Source organism: Theropithecus gelada, chromosome 14, assembly GCF_003255815.1.
Source record: "Theropithecus gelada isolate Dixy chromosome 14, Tgel_1.0, whole genome shotgun sequence".
Taxonomy (NCBI): domain Eukaryota; kingdom Metazoa; phylum Chordata; class Mammalia; order Primates; family Cercopithecidae; genus Theropithecus; species Theropithecus gelada.
In genome coordinates this window covers 108818455-108845751 of record NC_037682.1, presented here as the reverse complement: position 1 = coordinate 108845751, position 27297 = coordinate 108818455, and the positions used below count along the sequence as shown (strand labels likewise).

Here is a 27297-nt window from a genome sequence, read left to right as displayed (position 1 = left end):
AAAAAAAAAAAAAAAAAAAAAAAAAAAAAAAAGTAAGACTTTGGGGGGAAAATAACAAAAATGACACACTTTTTTTTTTTTTTTTTTTTTTGAGAGGGAGTTTGTTGCCCAGGCTGAAGTGCAGTGGCGCAATCTCAGCTCACTGCAATCTCTGCCTCCTGAGTTCAAGCGATTCGCCTGCCTCAGCCTCCCAAGTAGCTGGGACTACAAGCATGCGCCACCACACCTGGCTAAGTTTTGCAGTTTTAGTAGAAACGGGGTTTCATCATGTTGACCAGGCTGGTCTGGAACTCCTGACCTCAGGTGATCTGCCTGCCTAGGCCTCCCAAAGTGCTGGGATTACAAACATGAGCCACTGTGCCCAGCCTGACACACTAAATGATATACCAGTAATATACTCAAAGACTGAAGAAGAGAGATAGGACTTCGCTCATAGGTTATCTTCTACAGTAAGGATGAACATTAAGAAGTCATATTTCAAAGATGGGAAAGAACTGATGACAAATTTTTTCCCTACTCCTAGGTCAGAAACCACTATTAGAACTTTTTCTTACAACTCAACAGCCAAAAAAAGAGAAAAAAAACAAATAAACAGATTTTAAAATGGGCAAACTGCCTTAAAAGACATTTCTCAAAAGAAGATATACAAATGGCCAACAGGTACATGAAAAAAATGTTCAACATTACTAACCTTGAGGGAAATGCAAACCAAAACCACAATGAGATACCACTTCATTCCAGTTAAAATGGCTACAATAAAGCAAACAAAGGAAAACAAGGGCTGGTAAGGATATGGAGAAGAGGGAATACTTAAAATGTTGGTGGGACTGTAAATTAGTACCATCACCATGGAAACTGTATGGTGGTTCCTCAAAAAATTAAAAATAGAACTACCACACAATCCAGCAATCCCACTACTCGGTATATATCCAAAGGAAATGAAATTGGTGTGTTAAAAATATTTCAGAACCCCCATGTTAATTGCAGCATTATTTACACTACCCAAGATAGGCAATGAATCCAGCTGTCCAACAACAGATGAATGCATAAAGAAAATGTGGTATATATACACAATGATATACCACTCAACCATAAAAAAAAAATCATGAAATCCTACCATTTGCAACAACATGAATGAACCTGGAGGACATGGTGTTAAGTGAAATAAGCTAGGCACAGAAAGACAAATACCACATGATCTCAGTCATGTGGAATTAAAAAAAAAAAATTGATCTCATAGAGAGTAGAACAGTGGTTACCAGACTGAGGAAAAGAGAGGAGAGGATGGGGAAAGGTTGGTCAATGAGTATAAAGTTACTATTAGTAGGAATAGGCCGGGTGCGGTGGCTCATGCCTATAATCCCAGCACTTTGGGAGGTGGAGGCGAGTGGATCACTTGAGGTCAGGAGTTCAAGACCAGCCTGGTCAACATGGAGAAAGCCCCGTCTCTACTAAAAATACAAAATTAGGCCAGTGCGGTGGCTCACACCTGTAATCCCAGCACTTTGGGAGGCTGAGGTGGGCAGATTGCCTGAGCTCAGGAGATCGAGACCAGCCTGGGCAACACAGTAAAACATCAAAAATATTACAAAATATTGGAATAAAATACAAATAATTAGCTGGGCATAGTGGTGTGTGTCTGTAGTCCCAGCTACTTGGGAGGCTTAAGCAGGGGAATTGCTTGAACCTGGGAGGTGCAGGTTGCAGTGAGCCGAGATCACGCCACTGCACTCCAGCCTGGGTGACAGAATAAGACTCCATCTCCAAAAAAAAAAAAAAAAAAAAAAAAAAAATATATATATATATATATATATATGTACACACACACAGAAAATATGCCAGGTGTGGTGGCACATGCCTATAATCTTAGCTACTTGGGAGGCTGAGGAATGAGAGTCACCTGAACCCGGGAGGCTGAGGTTGCAGTGAACCAAGATCGTGCCATTGCACTCCAGCTTGGGCAACAAGAGTAAAACTCTGTCTCAAAAAAAAAGAAAAAGGAAAAGGAAAAGGAGGAATAAATTCCAGTATCCTATTGCACAGTAGGGTGACAATGGTTAACAGTAACACTGATATGGTATATTTCAAAATAGCTAGAAGAGAGGCTTTTGAATGTCCTTACCACAAAGAAATTATAAATGCATAAAGTAGGCCGGGTGCAGTGGCTCAGGCCTATAATCCCAGCATTGGGGAGGTCGAGGTGGGAGGATCACAAGGTCAGGAGATCGAGACCATCCTGGCTAACATGGTGAAACGATGTCTCTATTAAAAATACAAAAAATTAGCCAGGCGTGGTGTTACACACCTGTAGTCCTAGCTACTTGGGAGGCTGAGGCCGGAGAATCCCTTGAACCTGGGAGGTGGAGGTTGCAGTGAGCCAAGATCATGCCACGGCACTACAACCTGGGCAACAGAGTGACACTCCACCTCAAAATAAATAAATAAATAAATAAAGTGGTGGTCATGCTAAATATCCTGATTTGATCATTATGCAACATATATATGTATCAAAACATCAGATGTACTCCATAAACATGTACAATTACAAGGTCAATCAGAAAACAGTAACAGCCAAGAGCAGTGACTCACATCTGTAATCCCAACACTTTGAAAGGCGGTGGCAGGAAGATCCTTTGAGGCCTGGAGTTCAAGACCAGCCTGGGCAATACAGTGAGACCCAACCTCTTAAAAAAAAAAAAAAATTAACCAGGCTTGGTGGCATGTACCTGTAGTCTCATCTACAGAGGCTGATGTGGCAGGGTCACTTGAGCGCAGGAGGTCAAGGCTGTAGTGAGCCATGATCATGCCACTGCACTCCAGCCTGAGTGACAGAGCAAGACTCCATCTCTAAATATAAATAAATAAACAAGCATTTTAATTCTGGAAAAAAAAATAACTTTTTATTCTCTTTTTTATACTGTTTATTTGAACTATACAGAAAACTACTCACATGATAAAAAAGGAAAACACTAGATAATCCTACCAATTATTTAAGGATATAAAGACATAAAATGTTCCCTCTACACTTTCACTTTTTTTTTTTTTTTTTTTTTTTTTTTTTTTTTTTTTTTTTTTTGAGACAGAGTCTGGCTCTGTCGCCCAGGCTGGAGTGCAGTGGCCGGATCTCAGCTCACTGCAAGCTCCGCCTCCCGGGTTCACGCCGTCATTCTCCTGCCTCAGCCTCCTGAGTAGCTGGGACTACAGGCGCCCGCAACCTCGCCCGGCTAGTTTTCTGTATTTTTTAGTAGAGACGGGGTTTCACCGTGTTAGCCAGGATGGTCTCGAACTCCTGACCTCATGATCCGCCCGTCTCGGCCTCCCAAAGTGCTGGGATTACAGGCTTGAGCCACCGCGCCCGGCCCCCTCTACACTTTTAATCTACTTTATTTGAAACCGTAAACCGCCCTCTCATCTCCTTTCTCTACTTTATTTTTCCCTACCACATATCACCATCCAAGATACTATAATTTTACTTCTTTACTGTCTGTCTTCCTGCATTAGAGTGTAAGCTCCATGAGGACAGGGATTTTACATATCATTGTATCCTCAGTGCCTAAAATAGTGCTTAGCATGTAGTAGGCACTCAATGTACATTTACTGAATGAATGAATGAGCAAACTAAGGAAGAAATTAAACCCTACACTTCAAAGGAAACCACTGTTGACATTGTGGGTGCCATCTTCCAGATTTTTTTATGCTTATGCAGATGTAAATGTATATACATACATATTTATACATATATGCACAAGCCCATTCTTTTTAATTTTTACAGAAATGAGATCATAATGTTATTGTTCTAACATGTGCTTTTTTTTTTTTTTTTTTTTTGGATAACGTAGTCTCAGTCTGTCACCCAGGCTGGGGTGCAGTGCTGCAATCTTGGCTCACAGCAACCTCCGCCTCCCAGGTTCAAACAATTCTCTGCCTCAGCCTCCCGAGTAACTGGGATTGCAGGCATCCGCCACCACGCCCAGCTAATTTTTGTATTTTTAGTAGAGACAGGGTTTCACCATCTTGACCAGGCTGGCCTTGAACTCCTGATTCACCTGCCTCGGCCTCCCAAAGTGCTGGGATTACAGGTGTAAGCCACCATGTCAGGCCCCTGACATGTGCTTTCTTTAGTTGTCATAAACAGGCCAGGTGCAGTGGCTCACACCTGTAATCCCAGCACTTTGGGAGGCTGAGGCGGGTGGATCACAGGGTCAAGAGTTCGAGATCAGTCTGGCCAACATGGTGAAACCCCGTCTCTACTAAAAATACAAAAATTAGCCAGGCTGGCCAACATGGCAAAACCTCATCCCTAATAAAAACACAAAAATTAGCCGGACATGGTGGCACACGCCTGTAATCCCAGCTACTTGGGAGGCTGAGGCAGAGAATTGAACCTGGGAGGCGGAGGTTGCAGTGAGCCGACATCGTACCACTGCATTTCAGCCTGGAAGGCCAGTTCATAAGAAGTTATCCCTGCCAGGCGCGGTAGCTCACGCCTGTAATCCCAGCACTTTGGGAGGCCGAGGCGGGCGGATCACGAGGTCAGGAGATCGAGACCATCCTGGCTAACACTGTGAAACCCTGTCTCTACTAAAAAAAAAAAAAAAGTACAAAAAAAAAGCAGCCGGGCGTGGTGGCAGGCGCCTGTAGTCCCAGCTACTCAGGAGGCGGAGGCAGGAGAATGGCGTGAACCTGGGAGGCAGAGCTTGCAGTGAGCCAAGATCGCGCCACTGCACTCCAGCCTGGGCGACAGAGCCAGAAAAAAAAAAAAAAAAAAAAGAAGTTATCCCATTGTTTTTAATGGTTACTTAGGATTTCATTGAACAAATGTCTTGTTGCCTATTTAAATTTTTTTCTTTTTTTTTTTTTTTTGAGACCTATTCTCACTCTGTCACCCAGACTGGAGGGCAGTGGTGCAATCTTGGCCCACTGCAACCTCTGTCTCCCAGGATCAAGCGATTCTCCTGCCTCAACCTCCCAAGTAGCTGGGATTACAGGCACGTGCCATCACACCCAGCTAATTTTTTTTTTTTTTTTTTGAGACAGTCTTGTTCTGTCACCTAGGCTGGAGTGCAGTGGTGCAATCTCGGCTCACTACAACCTCTGCCTCCTGGGTTCAAGCGATTCTCCTGCCTCAGCCTCCCAAGTAGCTGGGCACCCACCCCCGTGCCTGGCTAATTGTTTTGTATTTTTAGTAGAGACAGGATTTCACCATGTTGGCCAGGCTGGTCTCAAACTCCTGACCTCAGGTTTGAGGTCCACCCACCTTAGCCTTCCAAAGTGCTGGGATTACAGGCATGAGCCAGCACACCTGGCCATTTTTTTTGTATTTTTATTAGAGACTGGGTTTCACTATGTTGGCCAGGCTGGTCTCGACCTCTTGACCTCAAGTGATCCACCCACCTTAGCCTCCCAAAGTGCTAGGATTACAGGCATGAGCCACCACACCCGGCCTGATGATTATTTTTGGTTTTGCTTAAAGAGATGGGGCCTTGCTCTGTCTCCAGGCTGGTCTTGAACTCCAGGGCACAAGTGATCCTCCCACCTCAAACTCCCAAGTGGATTGGATTACAGGCATGAACCACCACACCCAGCTTCGTTTGTTTTGAATCCAAGGTTTTGCTATAGTACACACTGCTGAAATATTGTTGTTTTTGTTGAAAAGGGTCCTATAAATGACATTGCCCAAATAATTTGCATTTTTAACATATTAATAGGCATTGCAAATTACTCTCCAAAAATGGAATAATTTGCAGTCCAAACAATACCGTCATCAATACCAAATGTTACCAATCTGAGAGGAGAACGAAAGGAAGAAAGAAAAAGGAACAAAGAATCTACTGTTTTACATTGCGTTCTTTCAACTATTAACGAAGTTAAACCTTTTTCATGTTTACCATCCATTTGAATTTCTTCTTCTAGGAATTACCTGTTCACATTCTTTGTTCATTTTTCTTTTTCTTTTCTTTTTTGTTTTTTGTTGTTTTTCCTCACTCTTTTCCCTTACCCTTTGTTCATTTTTCTATCAGGTTGTTTTGGATTTATATTGATTTGTAGAAGCTCTTTGCACATTATAAACATTAGCCCTTTGTCTCTATTGTGTGGTAAATGTTGTTTCTTTATCTGTGACTAATCTTTTAACTTTGTAAATGTCACTTTTCTCAGTAGTTACAACAATAATAATACTAATAGCTGACCTTTATTGAGCACTTACAATATGCTGGACACCATTCTAAATGTTTTACATGGATTGTCTCATCGAATTCTTACCTTTTGAGGACTGAACTATTAATATCATTATCTCCATTTTACAAATGATAAAATCAAGTCTCAAAAAGGGGCCAGGCAAGGTGGCTCACGCCTGTAATCTCATCACCTTGGGAGGCTGAGGCGGGCAGATAACTTGAGGTCAGGAGTTCGAGACCAGCCTGGCTAACATGGTAAATTCCCGTCTCTACTAAAAATACAAAAGTTAGCCGGGTGTGCTGGCACGAGCCCATAGTCCCAGCTACTTGGGAGGCTGAGGCAGGAGAATCGCTTGAGGAGGCAGAGGTTTCAGTGAGCCGAGATCATGCCACTGCACTCCAGCCTGGGTGACAGAGGGAGACTCTGTCTCAAAAAAAAAAAAAAATTAGCCAGGCATGGTGGTGGGCACTTGTAATCCCAGCTACTCAGGAGGCTGAGGCACAAGAATTGCTTGAACCCAGGAGGAGGAGGTTGCAGTGAGCTGAGATCAAGCCACTGCACTCCAGCCTGGGTGACAAGGCGAGACTGTTTCAAAAAAAAGACTCAAAAAGGTTAAGTAACCAGGGTGGGCTCTCCCAGTTACTAATTGAACCAGAACACTGGTAGTATTGGAATACTTCTGATTCTACAGAAGTTTTAAATATTTAAGTCATCAAACCCATCCAGTTTTCAGGTTTCTTTACGTTCTGTGGTTTGTTAGGGAGGTTTTCTTTAATATAAGATGATGAAAATATTCTATTTTTCCTGCAGTTTTATTTTAACGTTAAATTCTTTAATCTATCTGGAGTTTATTTTCAGATGAATGAAATTGGGATTTGGTTTTTTCTCCTTCCAAATGGGCTGCCAGACATCCCAACAACAGTTTTTGAATAATGCATCCATTTTCCTCTGATATGAATGCCATTTCTATCATATCTACAATTCTCATGCATACATTTCTCTATTTTGATTTTGATTTTTTAAATTTGTGTCTAATCACCTTATTGGTTAGGATTTTGTATCCATATCATATAATCTGCAACTAATGATTCCTTTGCTATCCAACATATATAACACTTTTTCCATTTTCTTGTCTTTTGAGTCAATCAGACTGTTCTGAACTGTGTAGGGTAAGAGTAATGATCTTTCCTTTCCAAAGCCTGCCTTTAAAGGGAGTAACTTAGCCTTTTATTACTACTATTTTTTGTTTGTTTGTTTGTTTGTTATCTTGTTTAAAAAGCTTCCTGGCTGGGTACAGTGGTCCATGCCTATAATCCCAGCACTTTGGGAGGCCGAGATGGGTGGATCGCTTGAGGCCACAAGTTCGAGACCAGCCTGGCCAACATGGTGAAATCACATCTCTACTAAAAATACAAAAATTAGCTGGGTGTGGTGGCGCACGCCTGTAATCCCAGCTACTCAGAGGCTGAGGCATGAGAATTGCTTGAACCCAGGAGGCAGAGGTTGCAGAGTTGAGACCATGCCACTGCACTCCAGCCTGGGTGACAGAGCAAGACTCCCTTTCAAAAGAAAAAAGAAAATTCCCTTTCATTTAAAAAAAAATTAAATCAGAGTAACTGCTGAATTTTATCGATGGCTTTCCACATTTGATAAACAATATATTGTTAAAACCATACCGGCTTTTCTTCTTTAAGCCATTAGAACTCTAACGCTTTTGGTTCAAGGCTTTAAGCTCTTACCAGTTAATATAGAGATACTTTTTGGAGTGTTAACACTTTAAAGCTATCAACAGCCATTTCTCCTCAGTCTGGCTGATGGTGCAGAAAATCAGAGGGGTCATAAGGATTCAAGGCAAGTAGAGTCTCAAAGGCACAAACAGGTTCAGATGGGAGAAGACCCGCTGGCTCTTACCTGCCCGCAGATCGCAGGCGCAGGTGAAAATAGACAACTGCACTTTCCCCTTTGGACCCTGCTCCGGTAGTTTGCAACCTGGAAAAACTCTTCCATCCCCTTTCATCCTGCTCCCTCAATCTCTGCTTATGAAAATCCTACCCATTTTTAAACGCTCAAATTAAATACCACCTTCTCCCACTGAGTCTTCTCAGATCCCCTAGATGTCCCTCCAAATCCCTACTCCTTAATGCCACATCGTATAGTATGAAACCCCACCTTGGCAGGAATCACTTAACGGTCCCGTGTAGAATCACCGTTTATTTCTCTCTGTATCCCCAGCGCCTGGCAGTGTGCCTGGCGTGCAGTGGGTGCTCCCTCCATGCTGAACGAAAGACTGACAGACGGGAGGTGTGCCCCCCTCCATCCGTCTGGCCCTTCCCGCCAGGGCCCTGCAGGGCGGACTCCACCTCGGCAGAGGGCATCCCAGACCCCTCTCCAGCCCCGGAAGCCGGATTGCCAGCCATGGGAAGACTACACTTCCCAGCGATCCCAGGGAAAAGCGAAAACCCTTTGGCTTTGACAGCCGCCGCCACAAGTCTTTCCGCCTCCCCAGCCCGCCCGGGAGCTGCGAGCCACGAGCTGGATTATGGTGGCCTGAGCAGCCAACGCAGCCGCAGGAGCCCGGAGCCCTTGCCCCTGCCCGCGCCGCCGCCCGCCGGGGGGACCGGGGAAGCCGCCGCCGGCCCGCCATGCCCGCCCCTCCCAGCCCCGCCGGGAGCCCGCGCCCGCTGCCGTGGCTGGCCGCCGCCGTGCCGATGTAGCGGGCTCCGGATCCCAGCCTCTCCCCTGCTCCCGTGCTCGGCGGATCTCCCCTGACCGCTCTCCACGGCCCGGACCCGGGGGCTGGCCCAGGGCCCTGCAGGCTCTGGCGTCCTGATGCCCCCAAGCTCCCTCTCCTGAGAAGCCACCAGCACCACCCAGACTTGGGGGCAGGCGCCAGGGACGGACGTGGGCCAGTGCGAGCCCAGAGGGCCCGAAGGCCGGGGCCCACCATGGCCCAAGCCCTGCCCTGGCTCCTGCTGTGGATGGGCGCGGGAGTGCTGCCTGCCCACGGCACCCAGCACGGCATCCGGCTGCCCCTGCGCAGCGGCCTGGGGGGAGCCCCCGTGGGGCTGCGGCTGCCCCGGGAGACCGACGAAGAGCCCGAGGAGCCCGGCCGGAGGGGCAGCTTTGTGGAGATGGTGGACAACCTGAGGGGCAAGTCGGGGCAGGGCTACTACGTGGAGATGACCGTGGGCAGCCCCCCGCAGACGGTAAGGTGGTCAGGCCAGCCCTTAGCCCTCCGCCTGCATGAGCAGAGGGGAGACAGGCCGGGGATGCCTCAGGCTGGCCCCTGCTCAAATGGGCTGGTGGGGACAGCAGGAGGGACCCCTCCCCAGCCATTCCCCGGGGTCACGTGGTTGTTGGCAGAAGTGTTCCCAAGCTCCCCTTTCCCTTCTCTCCCCTGACTGCCTAGTTCCCCTTGCTCCTCATCTGACACATACGCCCTCCGGAAGGATTTGGGGCAAGAGAGACACATCAGCTGGGGACCCTGACCTGGAGGAAGGGTCCGCCACAGGGGCACTATAACAGGTGTCAGCCCCCTCTGACAGTGGCCCAGTCCGAGTCTCCCAAATCCCACCACTCTGGAGGTTGGCCACCCAACCTTGTCCCCTCCTCTGATTCCCACCATTGTTCCCAGCACCTCCAGGACCAAGGAATCCTGGCAGCAGTTGAATCAGCCCCTTGCTCCCACCATCTGGGCTGCCACTGGGACGGCAAACTGAGGTTGCCGAGGCCCCCCTGATTGCACTCAGCCCGGAAGCCCTGGACAGGCTCCTGCCGTCCCCTCCTCCTCCCCTTTTCCCTCTTGCGGGCTACACTCCAGCCCCTCCCCCATCCCACCCCCCCACCCCCCAGGCCAGAGGGGAACTGAACTGAGCCCGGGGAAAGGACAAATGGTAGGAAAGGAGCCAGAGTTCCCTTTTAAGAGTGAGACTCCTTTCATGGCGAGGGAGAGGGGAGTTGTAGAGAAAACACCGTGTGCCCTCCCCATCCTTCCTGACAATCTCCAAGGTACCTTCAAGGTGGCTGGTGGAGGTGGCACCCTCTGCACCTCTGTGGGTGAGCAGCCCTCCATGTGGGGTGCTGTGGCTGACCTCTGTGTGCATCTGCCGCCTCTGTGGGAGAGTCCGGGCCTGGGCAACCCTGTGGTTCTGTGTATGCTGGTGCGTGTCACCTTGAATCTGATCCTGCACATCTCTGTGAGCCACCTCCGGATCTGTGTCCTTGGGAGGGTCTGTGAAGGTGGGAGTGTGTTTGAGGTGGGTAGAGGGGACAGCCACACTTTCCTGAACTTCTCAGACAGCTAGAACTGGGAGAAACACAAACCCCCACCTCCCAATTACTTTACAGAAGCCAGCCTTCCTAGGTGTATGCTCCCCAGCCCTACCTCTCAGCTAGTCAAAAGCCTGGTCTTCCCCACTTTCTCATCCTCTTTCCTGTGCACCATAACTTCCCCAGAAGTAGTCTCCAGTGGGAGGTTGAGGGGGCAGGACAGAGGCCAAATCCAGGCCCTGAGCAAACAGATTGCTAGATGATATCGGCAGGGAGCAGCGGGTATGCAGAGACCTGGGACCTACTCCTGTTTCTGCTACTGATGTGCTTTGCACACTGTGCATGGACCTCTTCTCAGGAGAGGGAGCTTGGGGAACTGTGCATGATGCAGGACCGAGCTGCAGAACCCACACGAGCTTCGAGGTCAGACGGTCCACGAATCCCAGCTCTACCACCCACAGCTTTTCCTCTTCTCAACTGTGTGGCCTTGGGCAAATTGCATAACCTCTCTGAAATTACTGTCATGTCTTTAAAATGAGTAGAAAATGAGATCTCCTTTACAAGGTAATTGTGAGGATTAAGTTGTGAGGGTTAATTGTTCTAGGTGCTTTCACCCAGAACAATGCACCTGCATACAAAACTGACCTCCAACAAATATGAAGTCACTTTATCCTTGTCTGGCCTGTTCTGCCTCTTCTATGCTATGTAACGAGGCATAAAAACTTGGATGTCCTGGGCCTCCACGTTTTACATGTATAACACTGGGGTATCCTGTAATCCCAGCACTTTGGGAGGGCGAGGCAGGCAGATCACCTGAGGTCAGGAGTTCGAGACCAGCCTGACCAACATAGCGAAACCCTGTTTCTACTAAAAATACAAAAACAATTAGCTGGGCGTGGTGGCATGTACCTGTAATCCCAGCTACTCAGGAGGCTGAGGCAGGAGAATCACTTGAACCTGGGAGGCAGAGGTTGCAGTGAGCCAAGATTGTGCCATTGCCCTCCAGCCTGGGCAACAAGAGCAAAACTCCATCTCAGAAAAAAAACAAAAACAAAAACAGCCGGGCGCGGTGGCTCATGCTTGTAATGCCAGCACTTTGGGAGGCCGAGGTGGGCAGATCACCTAAGGTCGGGAGTTCGAGACCAGCCTGATCATCATGGAGAAACCCCGTCTCTACTAGAAGTACAAAATTAGCCAGGCATAGTGGCACATGCCTGTAATCCCAGCTACTCAGGAGGCAGAGGCAGGAGAATAGCTTGAACCCAGGAGGCAGAGGCTGCAGTGAGCCAAAATCGTGCCGTTGGACTCCAGCCTGGGCCACAAGAGCGAAACTCTGTCTACAAAAAAAAAAAAAACAAAAAAACTGGGGTATCCATTACTGTACTTCCCTGATCCCCTGAAATAATGCATACATCCTGCAGCCCAGTACTTAGCAGAGAGTAATTGCTCAATAAATGTCAGTTCCTTCCTCACTCCTTTCTAGAAGAGAAAAGTGGGCTTAAAGTTCAACACCAGTCCAGGAAGCTAGTGCCAGGGAGCCCACAACTAAAGCAACTGTGTGGCTTGCACTATGGTTTCTAACTAAGCCTGCGTCAGCCAGTCTCTGCTCTCTGGTGGCTTGGACTCTCTCCCCATCTGTCTGCAAGAAGGACACCCTTTCTTCCTACCTGGCGCAGCTGTTGTAAGTGCCAAATGAGAACTTGGATGGCATTGTATTCTGAACAAGTACAAGTGAAATTTGGGGAGCACTTTCTCTGTGCTAGGCAATTAATTGCTGGTGCTTGGGGGCTGACCCACAGACAGACAAGAAGACAAGTTTTCTGCCCACATAGAGTGGAAGTGAAAGGGCGGAAGTGACAAGTACAAGGTCATCCATGCAGATATACTCAAAGCGAGGTCTGCAAACCCTCATTGGAGTCAGCTAAAAATGTAAATTCCCTGGCCCCATCCCAGACCTCTAGAGACAGTCTCTCTGAGAATGGGGCCCCGCAGTTTGTGCCTCAAATTTGAGAACCATTTATGGCCGGACGCGGTGGCTCACGCCTGTAATCCCAGCACTTCGGGAGGCTGAGGCGGATGGATCACGAGGTCAGGAGTTTGAGACCAGCCTGGCCAATATGGTGAAACCCTGTCTCTACTAAAAATACAAAAATTAGCTGGGTGTGGTGGCGCATGCCTGTAGTCCCAGCTACTCAGGGCGCGGAGGCAGAAAAATCTCTTGAACCCAGGAGGCAGAGGTTGCAGTGAGCCAAGATCACGCCACTGCACTCCAGCCTGGGTGACAGAGCGAGACTCCATCTCAAAAAAAAAAAATAAATAAAAACAAAAAGAGTAGGACTGAAAGACACAGGCACAGGGGGCCCTCACAACAGTCCAGGTGTGAGGCCCTCTATGACAAGGAGGGCATTAGGCTGCGATAAGATGGAAAGAGAAAGGAAGGGTAGGATGCAGAGAACGTGCCAGGGCAGGTGGGGAGGATTTGGTGACATTGGTGTGAAGGGAAAGGAAGAAGGCATCAACAATGGTTTTAAGATTCTGATCTGGGGTGAACTGGAGGATAACAAGACTGTGGGAATAGGAAAGGTGGCAGGAGGGGATGGCTTATAGTACTTGTATACAAATTTATTTGTTTGTTTGTTTATTAATTATAGGGTCTCACTCTGTTGCCCAGGCTGGAGTGCAGGGGCACAATCATAGCTCCTGGGCTCAAGTGATCCTCCTGCCTCAGGCTCCTGAGTAACTGGGGCTACAGGCACATGCCACCAGGCCCAGCTGATTTTTTTCAAATTGTCTCACTATGTTGCCCAGGCTGGTCTCCAACTTCTGGACTCAAGTGATACTTCCACCTTAGCCTCCTATTAGTTTGTCCCTTACAGCAATTCCTACAATATATAAAAAGACAACTTCAGTGAGCTATGATTGCACCACTGCAATCTCCAGCATGTCAGAGGGTGAAAGAGACCCTATCTCTAAAAAAGAAAAAAAAAAAAGGTCTTTATCACTCACAGTGTCTAGCAGAAGAAACGGGGTTGAAAGGTTAAACCACTGGCCAGGTAGAAGGCCAGTAAGTTAAGACCTGTTTCGTCCTTGTTCTTCCTACTGTGCCATTTGTCTTGGGGAAGAAGAAGTTTATCACAAGCATCCCTCTTCCATTCTCCTATTACACCTGGTGATACCTCCATTACTACACTTGTAACATATTACAACTGTTTTTGTGTTTGTTTCTCTCATAAAACTTCAAGCTCTGGCCAGGCGCAGTGGCTCATGCCTGTAATCCCAGCACTTTGGGAGGCTGAGGCAGGAGGATCATCTGAGGCCAGGAGTTCAAGACCAACCTGACCAATATGGTGAAACCCTGTCTCTACTAAAAATACAAAAATTAGCCGGGCATGGTGGCAGGTGCTTGTAATCCCAGCTGCTCGGGAGGCTGAGACAGGAGAATTGCTTGAACCTGGGAGGCAGAGGCTGCAGTGAGCCGAGATCATGCCACTGCACTCTAGAGCGAGACTCTGTCTCAAACAAACAAACAAAACTTCAAGCTCTTAAGGACAGTGTCTTTTACATTTTATTTATTTATTTTGCAGTTATCCTTTCTTTGCATTATAATAATCTATAACAATGCCAAGCTCAGAACATACACCTAAAAAACATTGAGTGAATGAATACATGAGCTGCAAGCCTCTAAACAGAACTGTTGAAGGGCAGTTGTAAATGCAGAACTGTAGCTCTTGGAGAAAGTATTTTCTTTTAAATGAAAGGGCCAGGTGCAGCGGTTCACACTTGTAATCCCAGCACTAAGGTGAGGCTGAGGCAGGCAGATCACCTGAGGTTGGGAATTTGAGACCAGCCTGGCCAACATGGTGAAACCCCATCTCTACTAAAAATACAAAAATTAGCTGGGTATGGTGGCAGGCGCCTGTAAACTCAGCTACTCAAGAGGCTGAGGCAGGAGAATCGCTTGAGCCCGGGAGGCAGAGGTTGCAGTGAGCCGAGATCGTGCCACTGCACTCTAGCCTGGGTGACAGAGTGAGACCCTGTCTCTAAATAAATAAATAAAAGGATGTTATCTCATTTTGATATTACGGGCATCACTGACCAAACACAGGATAATAAGGTAACTGTTAGGAGTGAAATTTGGTGATAGTCAATTCAGTGTAACAGATATTTATTGAGTACCTACTGTGTGTAGAAGAGAAAAATCATGCCATAGTCTTAGCCCTTGGACAGCTCACAATCTGATGTGAGACATAGACATAATACCTAAATATTACACACGACCAAATGCATTTGGTACAAATAGTGGAACAGTGGGTCTTGGAAGTGCACAGAGAGAAGCAGCTACTTCTGACATGGTATTAGGGACAGCTTGCTGGAAAAGGAGGTTTTTGTTTTTTGCTTTTGTGTGTGTGTGTGTGTGTTTTTTTTTTTGAGAGGGAGTCTTGCTCTGTCACCCAGGGATCCACCCGCCTCGGCCTCCCAAAATGCTGGGATTACAGGCATAAGCCACCGCAGCCAGCCAAAAAGGAGGTATTTGAATAAGACCTCGAAAGAGGAGAAAGCTTTGCAATATGGAGAGTGGTGAGGAGGAGCGCTTCATGAAGAAAAGCGTGAACGATGGTGAGAAGCCAGAAGGCATGGTGGGGATGCGGGGCTGACAGGACTTTGGGTTTTATTCTGCAAACAGTAAGGAATCGTTGTAGGTATACGAGAAGAGGGATGATATCGTCTATTTCAGTCCTAGGAAAACAGCTTCAGTATGCAGGATGACTTGGAGAGTCTAGCATCATGACTCTAGACATGGAAACAAGGATCTCAAGATAGATGGGCCTGAAAGAGGGTGGTGGCAGTGAGGGTAGAGAGGAGGAATCAGTATTCATCCATCGTTTAACTAGTTATTCTGTGCACTTGATGAGATGTATGGGGTGAGAGAGAGGGAAGAGGAGATGATGGCTTTATTTAACCTCTCTGACTTTTTGTCAGGGAACAAAGCAACAGGGGCAAGCTTTTGAAGCACAATATAGTTTTTTTGTTTGTTCGTTTTGAGACGGAGTTTCGCTCTGTCGCCCAGGCTGGAGTGCAGTGGCGTAATCTCAGCTCACTGCAACGTCTACTTCCTAGGTTCCAAAGATTCTCCTGCCTCAGCTTCCCAAACAGCTGGGATTACAGGGGCCTGCCACCACACCCAGCTAATTTTTTTTGTATTTTTAGTAGAGACAGGGGTTTCACCACATTGGCCAGACTGGTTTCAAACTCCTGACCTCAAGTGATCCGCCCACCTCAGCCTCCCAGAGTCCTAGGATTACAGGTATGAGCCACCGCACCCGGCCAGGAAGCACAATAGAGTTTACCAAAGTTTATGTTTATTATTCTGCTTTAATTATAAGGGATAAGTATTAGCTTACCCATTTTGGGGATGAGGAAACTGAGGCCCAGAGAGACTAAGTGTCTCGTCCAAAGTGATTCTGTTAAGAACAGAGTCGGGGTTCAAATCTAGGTCCTTGGATTCTGAGTCCAAATACTGGGGCCTGTCCTTCCTGTGTTCTACGATCTGGGACATGTTGGTTGCCTCTGAGAGGCTAGTGGGTCATCCTTGTGGAAGTGTTCAGCCACCAGCTGACAGTGGGAATCTGGAGAGAGGTTAGAACTGGGCAGGCAGACAGGACTCATCCACAGAGAGGCTGTGAAAGCCAAGTTAAAAAATAGTCTTGTTCATTGAGGGAACGGAGAGGGAAAGGAGAAAAATGATTAGGGAAAGAATATTAGGTGTAGACAAGGAAGCAAGAGAAAATGATCAGAGCAGTAGAAAACTACGAGGGCTCAGGGTCTCAGAAACCAAGAAGGCCCAGGTGGTTTTCCTTTTTTTCCTCTCCTCCCCGCATAATGGCTTCAAACTGTGCTTGGCAGGGTTCTGTAAAGGGACCTCAGTGGTGAAGGAGAAGGCTGGGAGCAGTCAACACTCTAAATCCCCACCCTTCCTGTCACCAAGCCATCCCCATCCCCCTGCCCCAAATCTCCTGAGCCTCCCAGGATAACTTTGCTTTTATTATTTTTATACAGTGGACTTCTGGGTTATATTTTTTAAAAAAAAGTTTTTATAATAAAAAGGTTGAAAACCATCGAGCTCAAAGAACCACCTTCCAAATCAGACAAAGCCAACAAGACCCCAGCTCCATTAGTTGCCTACCCCAGTCCCTGCAGCCACCACTGGCTTTCCTGGATTGGGCCTCAGGTTGCACACAAGCCCTTGCTGGAGCCCTCATCCTGTCATTCCACATTCTCCTCTACTCCCCAGACCAGAAAAGAAGAGTTTAGCTGGGAGTGAGGGGGCATTGAGAAAGAGTATGCTCTCTCTAAAAGCACTAAGGTGGAAGGTCAGGAACCCTTCTTGGGCCTCTCCAATAAAGGGCTGGGCAGAAAATTCCAGTTGAAAATCCAGGAAGAGGCCAGGCACAGTGGCTCACACCTGTAATCCCAGCACTTTGGGAGGCCAAGGCAGGTGGATCACCTGAGGTTAGGAGTTCAAGACCAGCATGGCCAACGTGGTGAAACCCCGTCTCTACTAAAAATACAAAAATCAGCTGGGCATGGTGGCACGTGCCTGTAATCCCAGCTAATTAGGAGGCTGAGGCAGGAGAATCGCTTGAACCCAGGAGGCGGAGATTGCAGTGAACTGAGATCCTGCCACTGCACTCCAGCCAGGGCGACAGGGGGAAACTCCGTCTCAAAAAAAGAAAATCCAGGAAGAGAAACACCTCCCAGGGAAGCCCCCATACCTGATGACTAACTTCTGTCTCTCCTGGGAGCCTTCTCTTTCAGGTGCCTGGGCAGGGGAGAGTTCTGGGAAGAAGCCAGAACATTTTCTGAGTTCTGGAGCTGCCCTGAGATTATCCTGGCAGGATGCAACAGCACCTGAGTACATTCGTAGTACCGCAGCCTCGGGTACTGTAGCCAGGTGGTTCCCAAAATAGGAGAGCTGGGCTGTGCTGGGGAGACTTAAGATCAGCAGTACTGGGGGGATTCTGACATGGGGGAGCTGGGACTCCTAGGTCATTTTCCTCAGAGCAAACTGGCCAAGCTCTGTCTCCTCCCATGCCAACTTATCCTCTGTCACCATATCTCCCGAGCTGCTGTCACTCTGGGGCTACTCTCTCTGCTGCCCACTGTAGGCTAGGTGTCTTCTTGCTTGGTCTTTCAAGGTCAGTGAATCCCATCAGTCTTTTTTTTTTTTTTTTTTCCTTGAGACAGGTTCTCTGTTGCCCAGGCTGGAGTGCAGTGCATGATCTCGGCTCCCTGCAACCTCCACCTCCTGGGTTCAAGCAATTCTCCAGCATCGACCTGCCAAGTAGCTAGAACTACAGGCGCACGCCACCACGCCTGGCTAATTTATATATATATATATATATATATATATATATATATATATATATATACTTAATAGTTTACTCCCGTCTTTTTTTTTTTTTTTTTTGGTAGAGACGGGGTTTCACTATGTGGCCAGAATAGTCTCAAACTCCTGACCTCAAGTGATCCGCCCATCTCAGCCTCCCAAAGTGCTGGTACTACAGGCGTGAGCCATTGTGCCTGGCCCCACCACTTATTCTTTTCCAAGGCCTGTGGAGGTTTTGACAGGTAGGACAAGGAGTGAGTTCCAGCATCTCCCAATGACTTGAACAAACAAGCCCATGTGCTAAGCATGACACAGGTGCCATGGGGGGAGATGCCAGAGGTCAGCTTCATTTTCAACTGAGGACAGAGCAAGAGAAGATTCAAGCCACTGTAACCTGTGGGTGGGACAAGGTTAAATAACAGGAAGGACTTACTGTCTGACAATGCAAAGCAGGTGGTGAATAGCTGCTGTGATACCTTGTGGAGCATGGGTTTTCCATGTGGGTTCCGCAGAGGCTAAAGGTGCTGAAGAGATGCCTCAAGAGCCAGCACAGGCAGGGGATGGAAGCAGAGGAAATCAACCCTCCCCTTCAAACAGAACATCTCTGCCTTTTTCTCTCTTGTACACTAGGATCCTGCATACAATTGGAAAAGGGGGAAAGGATTCTGCTGCTTCATTTATTTTATTTTATTTTATTTTATTTTTTGAGATGGAGTCTCGCTCTGTCGCCCAGGCTGGCGTGCAGTGGCGCAATCTCGGCTCACTGCAAGCTCTGCCTCCCGGGTTCACGCCATTCTCCTGCCTCAGCCTCCCCAGTAGCTGGGACTACAGGTGCCCGCCACCACACCCGGATAATTATTTGTATTTTTTAGTGGAGACAGGGTTTCACCGTGTTAGCCAGGATGGTCTTGATCTCCTGACCTCGTGATCCGCCCACCTCGGCCTCCCAAAGTGCTGGGATTACAGGTGTGAGCCACCGCACCTGACTGATTCTGCTGCTTTAGAAAAAAAAAAAAAAGTTTGAAAACTACTGTCATAAATTTTTGGACCATCGACATCCCATTATTTTATTGGAGTAGGAGGCACTGATAAATATTAATTGAGCTGGCCGGGTGCAGTGGCTCACACCTGTAATCCCAGCACTTTGGGAAATTGAGGCAGGTAGATCACGAGGTCAGAAGATTGAGACCATCCTGGCTAACATGGTGAAACCCCGTCTCTACTAAAAAAAAAAAAATACAAAAAATTAGTCTGGCATGGTGGCAGGCGCCTTTAGTCCCAGCTACTTGGGAGGCTGAGGCAGGAGAATGGTGTGAACCTGGGGGGCGGAGCTTGCAGTAAGCTGAGGTCGTGCCACTGCACTCCAGACTGGGCGACAAAGCGAGACTCTGTCTCAAAAAAAAAAAATAAAAATAAAAATAAAAAGCTGAGCTGGGTTAGAGGCTGCGGAGAAATGGAGCATCCCATCCAAAGGGGGAAAGGTACACTAGATAAGGTTTGGGGTGACCCAGCCACATTGGGACTCCTTGAAAAACCAGCCAGAGGTGGGGTAAGTGGCACCAAGGAGCCTGCTTGCTCCCAGGTACCAATGGCCAGCTACTGCCAGGAGAGGCAAGTGGAAGGCAGAGGAACTAGCTGGGAAAAGGAGTCCATTTGCACAGGGATGGCTCATTTGTTCAAGGTGGGAGGAACCTGGACAGGACCCAGTTGCTGGACTCTGAGGCAGTAGCTGTGTGCTCTGTTGGCCATAAGCCCCTCCCAGCTGCTGACTTTAGGCTTCTCTTGTCCTTCCTTGCCCCCTTTTCTCAGCCTTGGGTAAGTTCAGGTCTGGAAATCACTTAGGAAAAGCAGATGAAGCTGACTCACAAGGTTCTGGGACCAAGGAGCCCTGGAGTCACTATAACTGCTCTAAGAACCACAGGACCCTGGGTGGATATTCACCAACATGGTGAAACCCCGTCTGTACTAAAAATGCAAAAATTAGCTGGGCGTAGTGGCGAACACCTGTAATCCCAGCTACTCAGGAGGCTGAGGCGGGAGAATCGCTTGAACCCGGGAGACGGAAGTTGCAGTGAGCCAAGATTGTGCCACTACACTCCAGCCTGGGTGACAGAGCGAGGTCCCATTTAAAAAAAAAAAAAAAAGCAAGAGTCTGTAAGGTCATGGGAATTAACTGCAGGGAATGAGACAGTTGCTGTCAATTTTAAAAAAAAAATCACTATGGAGCATCTACTCAGGGCTAGGTAACAATTAGGTAATAAGCAATACAAACGCTCCCTGCCCTTGTGGAGTTCATAGTCTGTGGGACAGGCAGACATTAAATAAATGATTAAAAGTGTGAGTGGTAGACAAAGAAGCACAGGTGCTACTGAGGATCTGTAAGAGGAAGAATCTAATCTCATCTGGGTGTCAGGACAAGACCTTTGAAAGAAAGGATGTTTAAAGTGTGATGTGAACATTAGAACAGGGAAAGAACGTTGCAGACAAATATATGCAAAGATGCACAAGTGAGAGATCATCGTGCTTTAGGGAAACTTCACAAGAAGCCCGGTGAGGAAAGGGAACTGGCAAGAGATGTTCACAGGGTTGACCTATGGTTGGTGCCTTCAAGGTCAAGGACCCCAGGATTTAATTCAGATAGTTTGTGTCAGTTATCTGATGCTGGGTAACAGACTACTCCAAAATTTAGTAGCTCAAACAAGAGTCATTTTATTTTTCAGGATTCTGTGTGTTGGCTTGTGATTCTTCTACAAATCCTACCTGGGCTCACCCATGTGGCTGCATTCAGCTGGGGACTGGACTAATCCAGGCCTGTTGGGCCTCTGGCTCTGTGAAGTCTTTCATTCTGAAGGAGGCAAGACTGAGTTACTTCACATAGAATCTGAGGACAGCGTTCCAAGAGGGCAATCCCCAATGCACAAGTGCTTATCAAGCCTCTCCTTGCATCATTTGCTGATATCCTGTTGACCACAGCCAGTCACATGGCTAAGCCCAGAGTCACTGTCAGAGGGGATCCCGCAAGGGCATGTGTGGAGGGCAGGGTGGTTCATTAGTGTAACAATCTACCACATACATCTTCTCCAAGCGGGAGAGACGAGAAGGTCAAGGAGATGAAACACCACATTTAAGCCTTGGTCAGAACCAATGGATTCTTATCCTAGCCTTGTGGCTTGTGTAAGATGGGTGAAGTTGCTTACTCACTCTAGGTCTCACTTTCCGCCTCTGTAAAATGGAAGGCCTCTAAGTCTCAACTTCAGCTGAAAGCCTTGTTATACAAGAATACAGGTGTCTTTCCTCTTTAACTGTGAGGCCCACACAGAAGAAAATAGACTTTCTATTGAATAGGAAGAATTGGAGCTAGACCCCCCACTCCAGAGGCTTGTGCAAAAGTGCTATGACCTTGGGGTAGTACCAAGAAAGGGTGTGGATTCTTAATAACGAGAGATGGTTCAGAACTGGAAAGAGTCCCCATCTCTCCAGGCCACTAAACAGATGCCCCTTGAAGGCATTTTTCTTTTTTTTTTGAGATGGAGTCTTGCTCTGTTGCCCAGGCTGGAGTGCAATGACACTATCTTGGCTCACTGCAACATCTGCCTCCCAGGTTCAAGCAATTCTCCTGCTTCAGCCTCCCGAGTAGCTGGGATTACAGGCGCGTGCCACTACGCCTGGCTAATTTTTGTATTTTAAGTAGAGACGGGGTTTCACCATGTTGGACCAGGTTGGTCTCGAACACCTGACCTCAGGTGATCCACCCACCTCGACCTCCCAAAGTGCTGGGATTACAGGCATGAGCCACCGTGCCCGGCCCCCGGCATTTTTCATCCAGAAGAATCTGAGCTATCACTGCTAGTGAGAGCTGAGGCCAAGACAGGTGGGATTTGGGGAACAAAGAGCTTACCCTAAACTTGCCAGCTCCATACCTGCCTCATCACCCAAGATCTATTTCTGAGAACTGCAGGAGAACACGCAGAGTGGAACCTGGGCAGGTGTGCCTTTCCCTGTGGGGCTTGTTAGCACTTCCCATGAAGCTGCCTTTCCTCTGAGGCCCCCAGGGGCACGTTTGTTTGTTAAATGATTGACACTGACCTAGTTCTGACCCCAGGCTGCAGCTCCCTGGGCATCTGACTCCTGGGTCTGCCTCACCCCAGGGGACAAAGATGATGGCTCCAGGATCACAGGCTGCGTAAATACAGGCAGGTGTCATGCCTGGGGCCAGGTGAGAGGAAGGCAGGTCTAAGCTAGAGCCACACCTATAACCTAAAACACCCATGGTTTGGGAGCCACTGAGAGATGCCTCCCGATCTCCCAACCCCCCAAAAAATGTTGATTAGCTCTTTCATCTTTTCTTTCCTTCAACCATTCATTCATTCAATAAATATTATTGCCAGGCACTGTGATACCTTAGTAGAATACTATGGACACCTTAGTAATTTTTAAAAAAATTCTATATGAGGGGAGATGAGATTCAGTGTGTAATTACAGAGTGACAAGTTCTATGGAAGGTTTTATTTTACTTTATTTTATTTTATTTTAAGATAGGGTCTCACTCTGTCACCCAGGCTGGAGTGCAATGGCTGATCTCGGCTCACTACAACCTCCACCTTCTGGGTTCAACTCATTCTCATGCTTCAGCCTCCCGAGTAGCTGGGATTACAGGTGCACGCCACCATGCCCGGCTCATTTGTGTTTTTAGTAAAGACACGGTTGGCCGGGCGCGGTGGCTCAAGCCTGTAATCCCAGCACTTTGGGAGGCCGAGACGGGCGGATCACGAGGTCAGGAGATCGAGACCATCCTGGCTAACACGGTGAAACCCCATCTCTACTAAAAAATACAAAAAACTAGCCGGGCGAGGTGGCTGGTGCCTGTAGTCCCAGCTACTTGGGAGGCTGAGGCAGGAGAATGGCCTAAACCCGGGAGGCGGAGCTTGCAGTGAGCTGAGATCCGGCCACTGCACCCCAGCCTGGGTGACAGAGCAAGACTCTGTCTCAAAAAAAAAAAAAAAAAAAAACACGGTTTCACCATGTTGGCCAGGCTGGTCTTAAATTCTCGACCTAAAATGATCTGCCCGCATTGGCCTCCCAAATTGTTGGGATTACAGGCGTGAGACACCGTGCCTGGCCTGGAAGCATTTAAGTAAGAAAATATAACCTGGTCTCTCTCCCTAAGGAAATCCCTTGAGCTCAGATGGCAAGATGTGTAGGGGATAAGTAGATAAACCTGCAAGTGGAGAGGAGGATGGCCCAGGCAGAGTGAAGCTGATACAACAACCTTTGCGAGAGGGACCATGGCTGGTGTGGGGAACTGAGATGAGGTCAGTGTGGCTGGCAGCAGAGCTTTACGGGTTTTTTGCTTTTGTTTTGTTTTGTTTTGCTTTTGAGACAGAATCTTGCAATCTTGCTCTGTTGCCCACACGAGTGTAGTGGCGCCACCTCACCTCACTGCAATCTCCACCTTCCAGGTTCAAACGATTCTCCTGCCTCAGCCTTCCAAGTCACTGGGATTACAGGTGCCTGCTACCATGCCTGGCTAGTTTTTGTATTTTTGGTAGAGATGGGGTTTTACCATGTTGCTCAGGCTGGTCTCGAACTCCTGACCTCAGGTGATCCAACTGCCTCGGCCTCCTAAAGTGCTGGGATTACAGGCGAGAGCCACCACACCTGCCCAGCTTTACGTTTTTAATAGCAAAGGAAAACTGTTTACATAGGAGGGTTAACAGTCAAATTTGACTTTGAATAGATCACTCTGGCTGCAGTGCAGAAAACAGATTGGAGAAGAGTGGATGTGCCAAAAGCAGCTGGGAAATTATTGTGATATTCCAGGGTGAGCTGATGACAGCTTGGCCTAGGGGCAGCAAAGGAAATAAGGAATGAATACATTCAAGAGACTTGTTAGGAGGCTTAATTGGACAGGACTTGTTGATGCACTGGATAGAGAGATGAAGAAGAGGAAGGTGTTAGGATACCTCTGATACTGCTTACTTACAGAACAGATGGGTGATGATGCCATCCACTAGTATAAGGAACACTGGAAGGCAGCCACCAGATGGGCAGGACCACGTCGGGTCAGCTTAGGACATCCTGAGTTTGACCTTTTTTTTTTTTGAGATGGTCTTGTTCTGTCACCCAGGCTGGAGTGCAGTGGCACAATCATGGTTCACTGCAACCTCCAACTCCTGGGCTCAAGCGATCCTTCCACCTCAGCCTCCCGAGAAGCAGGGACCACCAGCGCCCGCCACCATGCCTAGCTAATTAAAAAAAAATTTTTTTAGACGTGGGTGCGTGTGTGTATGTGTTGGCGGCGGGGGGGGGGGGTCTCACTATGTTGCCCAGGCTGGTCTTGAACTCCTGGACTCAAGTGATCCCCTTGCCTTGGCCTCCCAAAGTGCTGGGATTACAGGTGTCAGCCCCTGCACCCAGCCCTTGAGGTATCTTTGAGACACTTGGATGCGTGCATCGGGAGCTCAGAGGAGAGGAAAAAGCTGGAGTTAGGAGCTTAGATGTCACCAGGATCTAGGGAGAGATGGCTTAGTGGGAAAGGGTCGTTACAGAGGAAGAGGGCCAAAGCTCAAGCCTTGTGAAAGGAGCCTGCCAAGGAGACAGAGAACACAGGACCTGAGAAGATGAAGGCTGACTTGAAAAATACCTTCAGTGTTTGGTGACATGAAATCACCGGTGACTGTAGTAAGGGCTGTTTTATAGTGGAGGAATGGAGGCGAAACCCAGTTTTAGAATGGGTTGAGGAATGCGTGGGAGGTGAAGAAATGGAGACAGCCTGGCTAAGTGCTTTGGTTGTGAAGGGAGAGGAGAGAGGGGAGCTGGAGGCGGATGTGAGATTAAGGAAGTTTTTTGTTTTTGTTTTTTTAACGAAGAGATGAGCATCTGTAAATGTCAACAGGAAGAATTCAAATTTGGTGGAGATGGGGGCAGGGTGGGGTGGCTGTATCTATGTGAGGGAAAAGGGCCAAGGAAGAGGTGGGTGCCTGGGAAGGGAGGAGGGAATTGGCTCCCCAGCACAGGTGGCAGCTCATGTGAAGCCTGGGAGGAGCAGCCGCAGGCAGGTTGGTGTAGTTGGCTGTGAGAGATGAGGGCAATCCCATCCCCTGGTCCTGTTCAGTGACTCCAGAGGGGAGCCCAGCTACTGGGGTTCAGTGACTGCAGCCCCTCCGCCACTGCATCTGCTCGGGCGGCCCTGAACTGCCCTGTTTCATGATGAGTGAGCAGTGCCTCAGCCTTGCCTCGGGCTCCTGTCCTGTAAGAGCCCCCTGCATCCCCGCTTTGGAATGGAGCAGGAATGGGGAAAGGCTGCCTGGACTGGCCAGGGCTTGGATTAGAAGTGTTGAAGGACAGGACCAGAATTACTTTTCTCGGGCGGGAGCACACTGAAGAGGGCAGACAGCTCGACATTTGCTTGGGAGAGAAGCCCAACTGTTTATTCTGGGTTTTTTTGGTTGTTTTTTTTTTTTTTTTTTTGGTGGAAGCTGGAGAGGTGAGGCAGAGAGCAGTGGGAACCTGAAATGTGGTATTGGGGTGGGTGAGACGGATGGGAGTGGGGAGGCACGTGCCTTTCTGGGCTCAGCCTGGGCCCCTTTGAGGTTGAAGTGGGAAAGGCTGGGGCTAGAAGGACAGCAAGAGTGCCCAGGGCCTCCGGGCTCAGGTGGGAGTACTCTGCAGAGAGCTCCCTCCAGCCTCGCAGGAGAGGAAGGGGGAGGCAGGGAGGGGCAGGGACAGCAGGAGCCCCCAGGTCAAAGCTCCACTCCAGTGTAAAGCAGTAGCCGTGTTTGCCTAGAACTGGCCGGATGTTCCCTCCCTTGCACAGGCCACAAAGACTTGTTGTGGAGGAGATCCTCTTTCTTTGGGGTCCAGTGATAGCAGGGAGCCCTGTAAGATGAGGCCAGACCCCATGCTGGGAGCTGAGTCCTGGGAATGGGGAAGAGGGTTCCTGGGGAGAGGGTGGGTGAAGAAGCCTTTTTAATCATTAACCTGGTTGATTACATCTGACCTGCTGAGCCTCCCAGCTCTATTGATTTTCTCTGAAAGCGCAGCATCTGGAGCTGGTGGCTGCCCAGAGACCGGGGAGAGAGACTACGGGTAGAGAGAGGTAGGGGAAGAAGGGCAGGGAGGGGAGTGGAAACCAGGCCAGGAGTGGGGGACTGGGAAGGAGGGAGGAGACAAGGTCTGAGGGCCGGGACATTGTCAGGGGAGTCTTTGGGGATGTGAGGAGGCCAGAAAGTCTAAGCAGGCACTGGGTGGGGCGGGGGGTGGGGGGCACAGCCAGCACAGCCACAGACGCACCACGGAGAGCAGGAAGGAGCCAGAGAGGATCTGGCAGAGGATGAAACTAAGTCCAGAGAAGCACAGTGATCTGCTCAAGGTGACAAGGTCAGAGCCTGCACCAAAGCTGAGGTCAGTTGATTTCACTGGATTGAGAGAAGATACAGAAATGAAGGCCCCTGGGGCAAGAGAGAAGCTGAGGTGATAGAAAGTCGGCAAGAGACTAGATGCAATTTACAAATTACCATTTTTCTGAAGGTGGGGACTTTCCTTTTTTTGCCCGTGAGGATATAGTAGACATTTAAAAAATGGCTCTGGTCTGACTGAAGGTGGGGTCAGGCCTTCAAAGGAGGAAGAAAGGGCCAAGTAGAAGTGATGCTAGAGGCCGGGCACAGTAGCTCACACCTCAGCACTTTGGGAGGCCGAGGCAGGTGGATCACCTGAGGTCAGGAGTTCAAGACCAGCCTGGCCAACGTGGTGAAACTTCATCTCTACTAAAAATACAAAAATTAGCCCGGTGTGATAGTGCACATTTGTAATCCCAGCTACTCAGGAGACTGAGACAGGACAATCACTTGAACCCAGGAGGCAGAGGTTGCAGTGAGCCAAGATTGCGCCATTGCACTCCAGCCTGGGTAACAAGAGCGAAACTCTGTCTTAAAAAAAAAGAAGTGATGCTAGAAAGAGCTGGACAGAAGGGAACACCAAGAAGACACCTGTGCATCTTCACTTAGCCAAATCCAGGGCCCTGACAAGATGGGTTTTCACCAGGACATTTTATGGGGCTCCTGGCTCCCCACTGTTTCTGACAGTAGGACTCCTAGGTCTGTGTCACCTCTGAGACAGAAGGGGAGCAACATACTGGTGGCAGGGACAGAACCACACGCATGGACACTGATGTGCCATCCTGGTCCCCACAGGTCCCCTCACCAGTACAGCTCCTAGAATAGGTCTTCTCTGAGCTGGAGGGGATAAGCCAGAGTGCTTCCTGGGAGAACAGAAAAGGAGCAGGGGGCTCTGAAGACAGAGTCAGGTACACAGTGAGCAGGGGCGATGTGACAGTAGAGAGACATGGGAATGGAGACAGCACACATACCACATAGCTCTGAGATGATGTGCAAAATGTTATGACTCCATAGACTGAAGCAGACACAGCTTTTCTTTTTTTTTTTTTTTTTTTTTTTTTTTTTTTT

General features: G+C 48.4%; 2 protein-coding genes across 5 annotated transcripts in view; one reads left to right on the top strand and one right to left on the bottom strand.

Annotated features, from left to right (window-relative positions):
* CEP164 (centrosomal protein 164) overlaps nucleotides 1-2917 on the bottom strand; it is a 93925-nt gene extending 91008 nt beyond the window's left edge. The window contains exon 1 of the mRNA XM_025358038.1: nucleotides 2727-2917. The gene's annotated coding sequence lies outside the window, so the exon portion shown is untranslated. The remainder of the gene's footprint in view (nucleotides 1-2726) is intronic.
* Nucleotides 2918-8661: 5744 nt separating this feature from the next.
* Nucleotides 8662-27297, top strand: part of BACE1 (beta-secretase 1) — a 31387-nt gene continuing 12751 nt past the window's right edge. For all 4 annotated transcript variants that reach the window (XM_025355333.1, XM_025355332.1, XM_025355331.1 and 1 more), the window contains exon 1: nucleotides 8662-9383. In XM_025355333.1, the coding sequence (XP_025211118.1) occupies nucleotides 9123-9383 (261 nt within the window). In that variant the 5' untranslated portion in view covers nucleotides 8662-9122. The remainder of the gene's footprint in view (nucleotides 9384-27297) is intronic.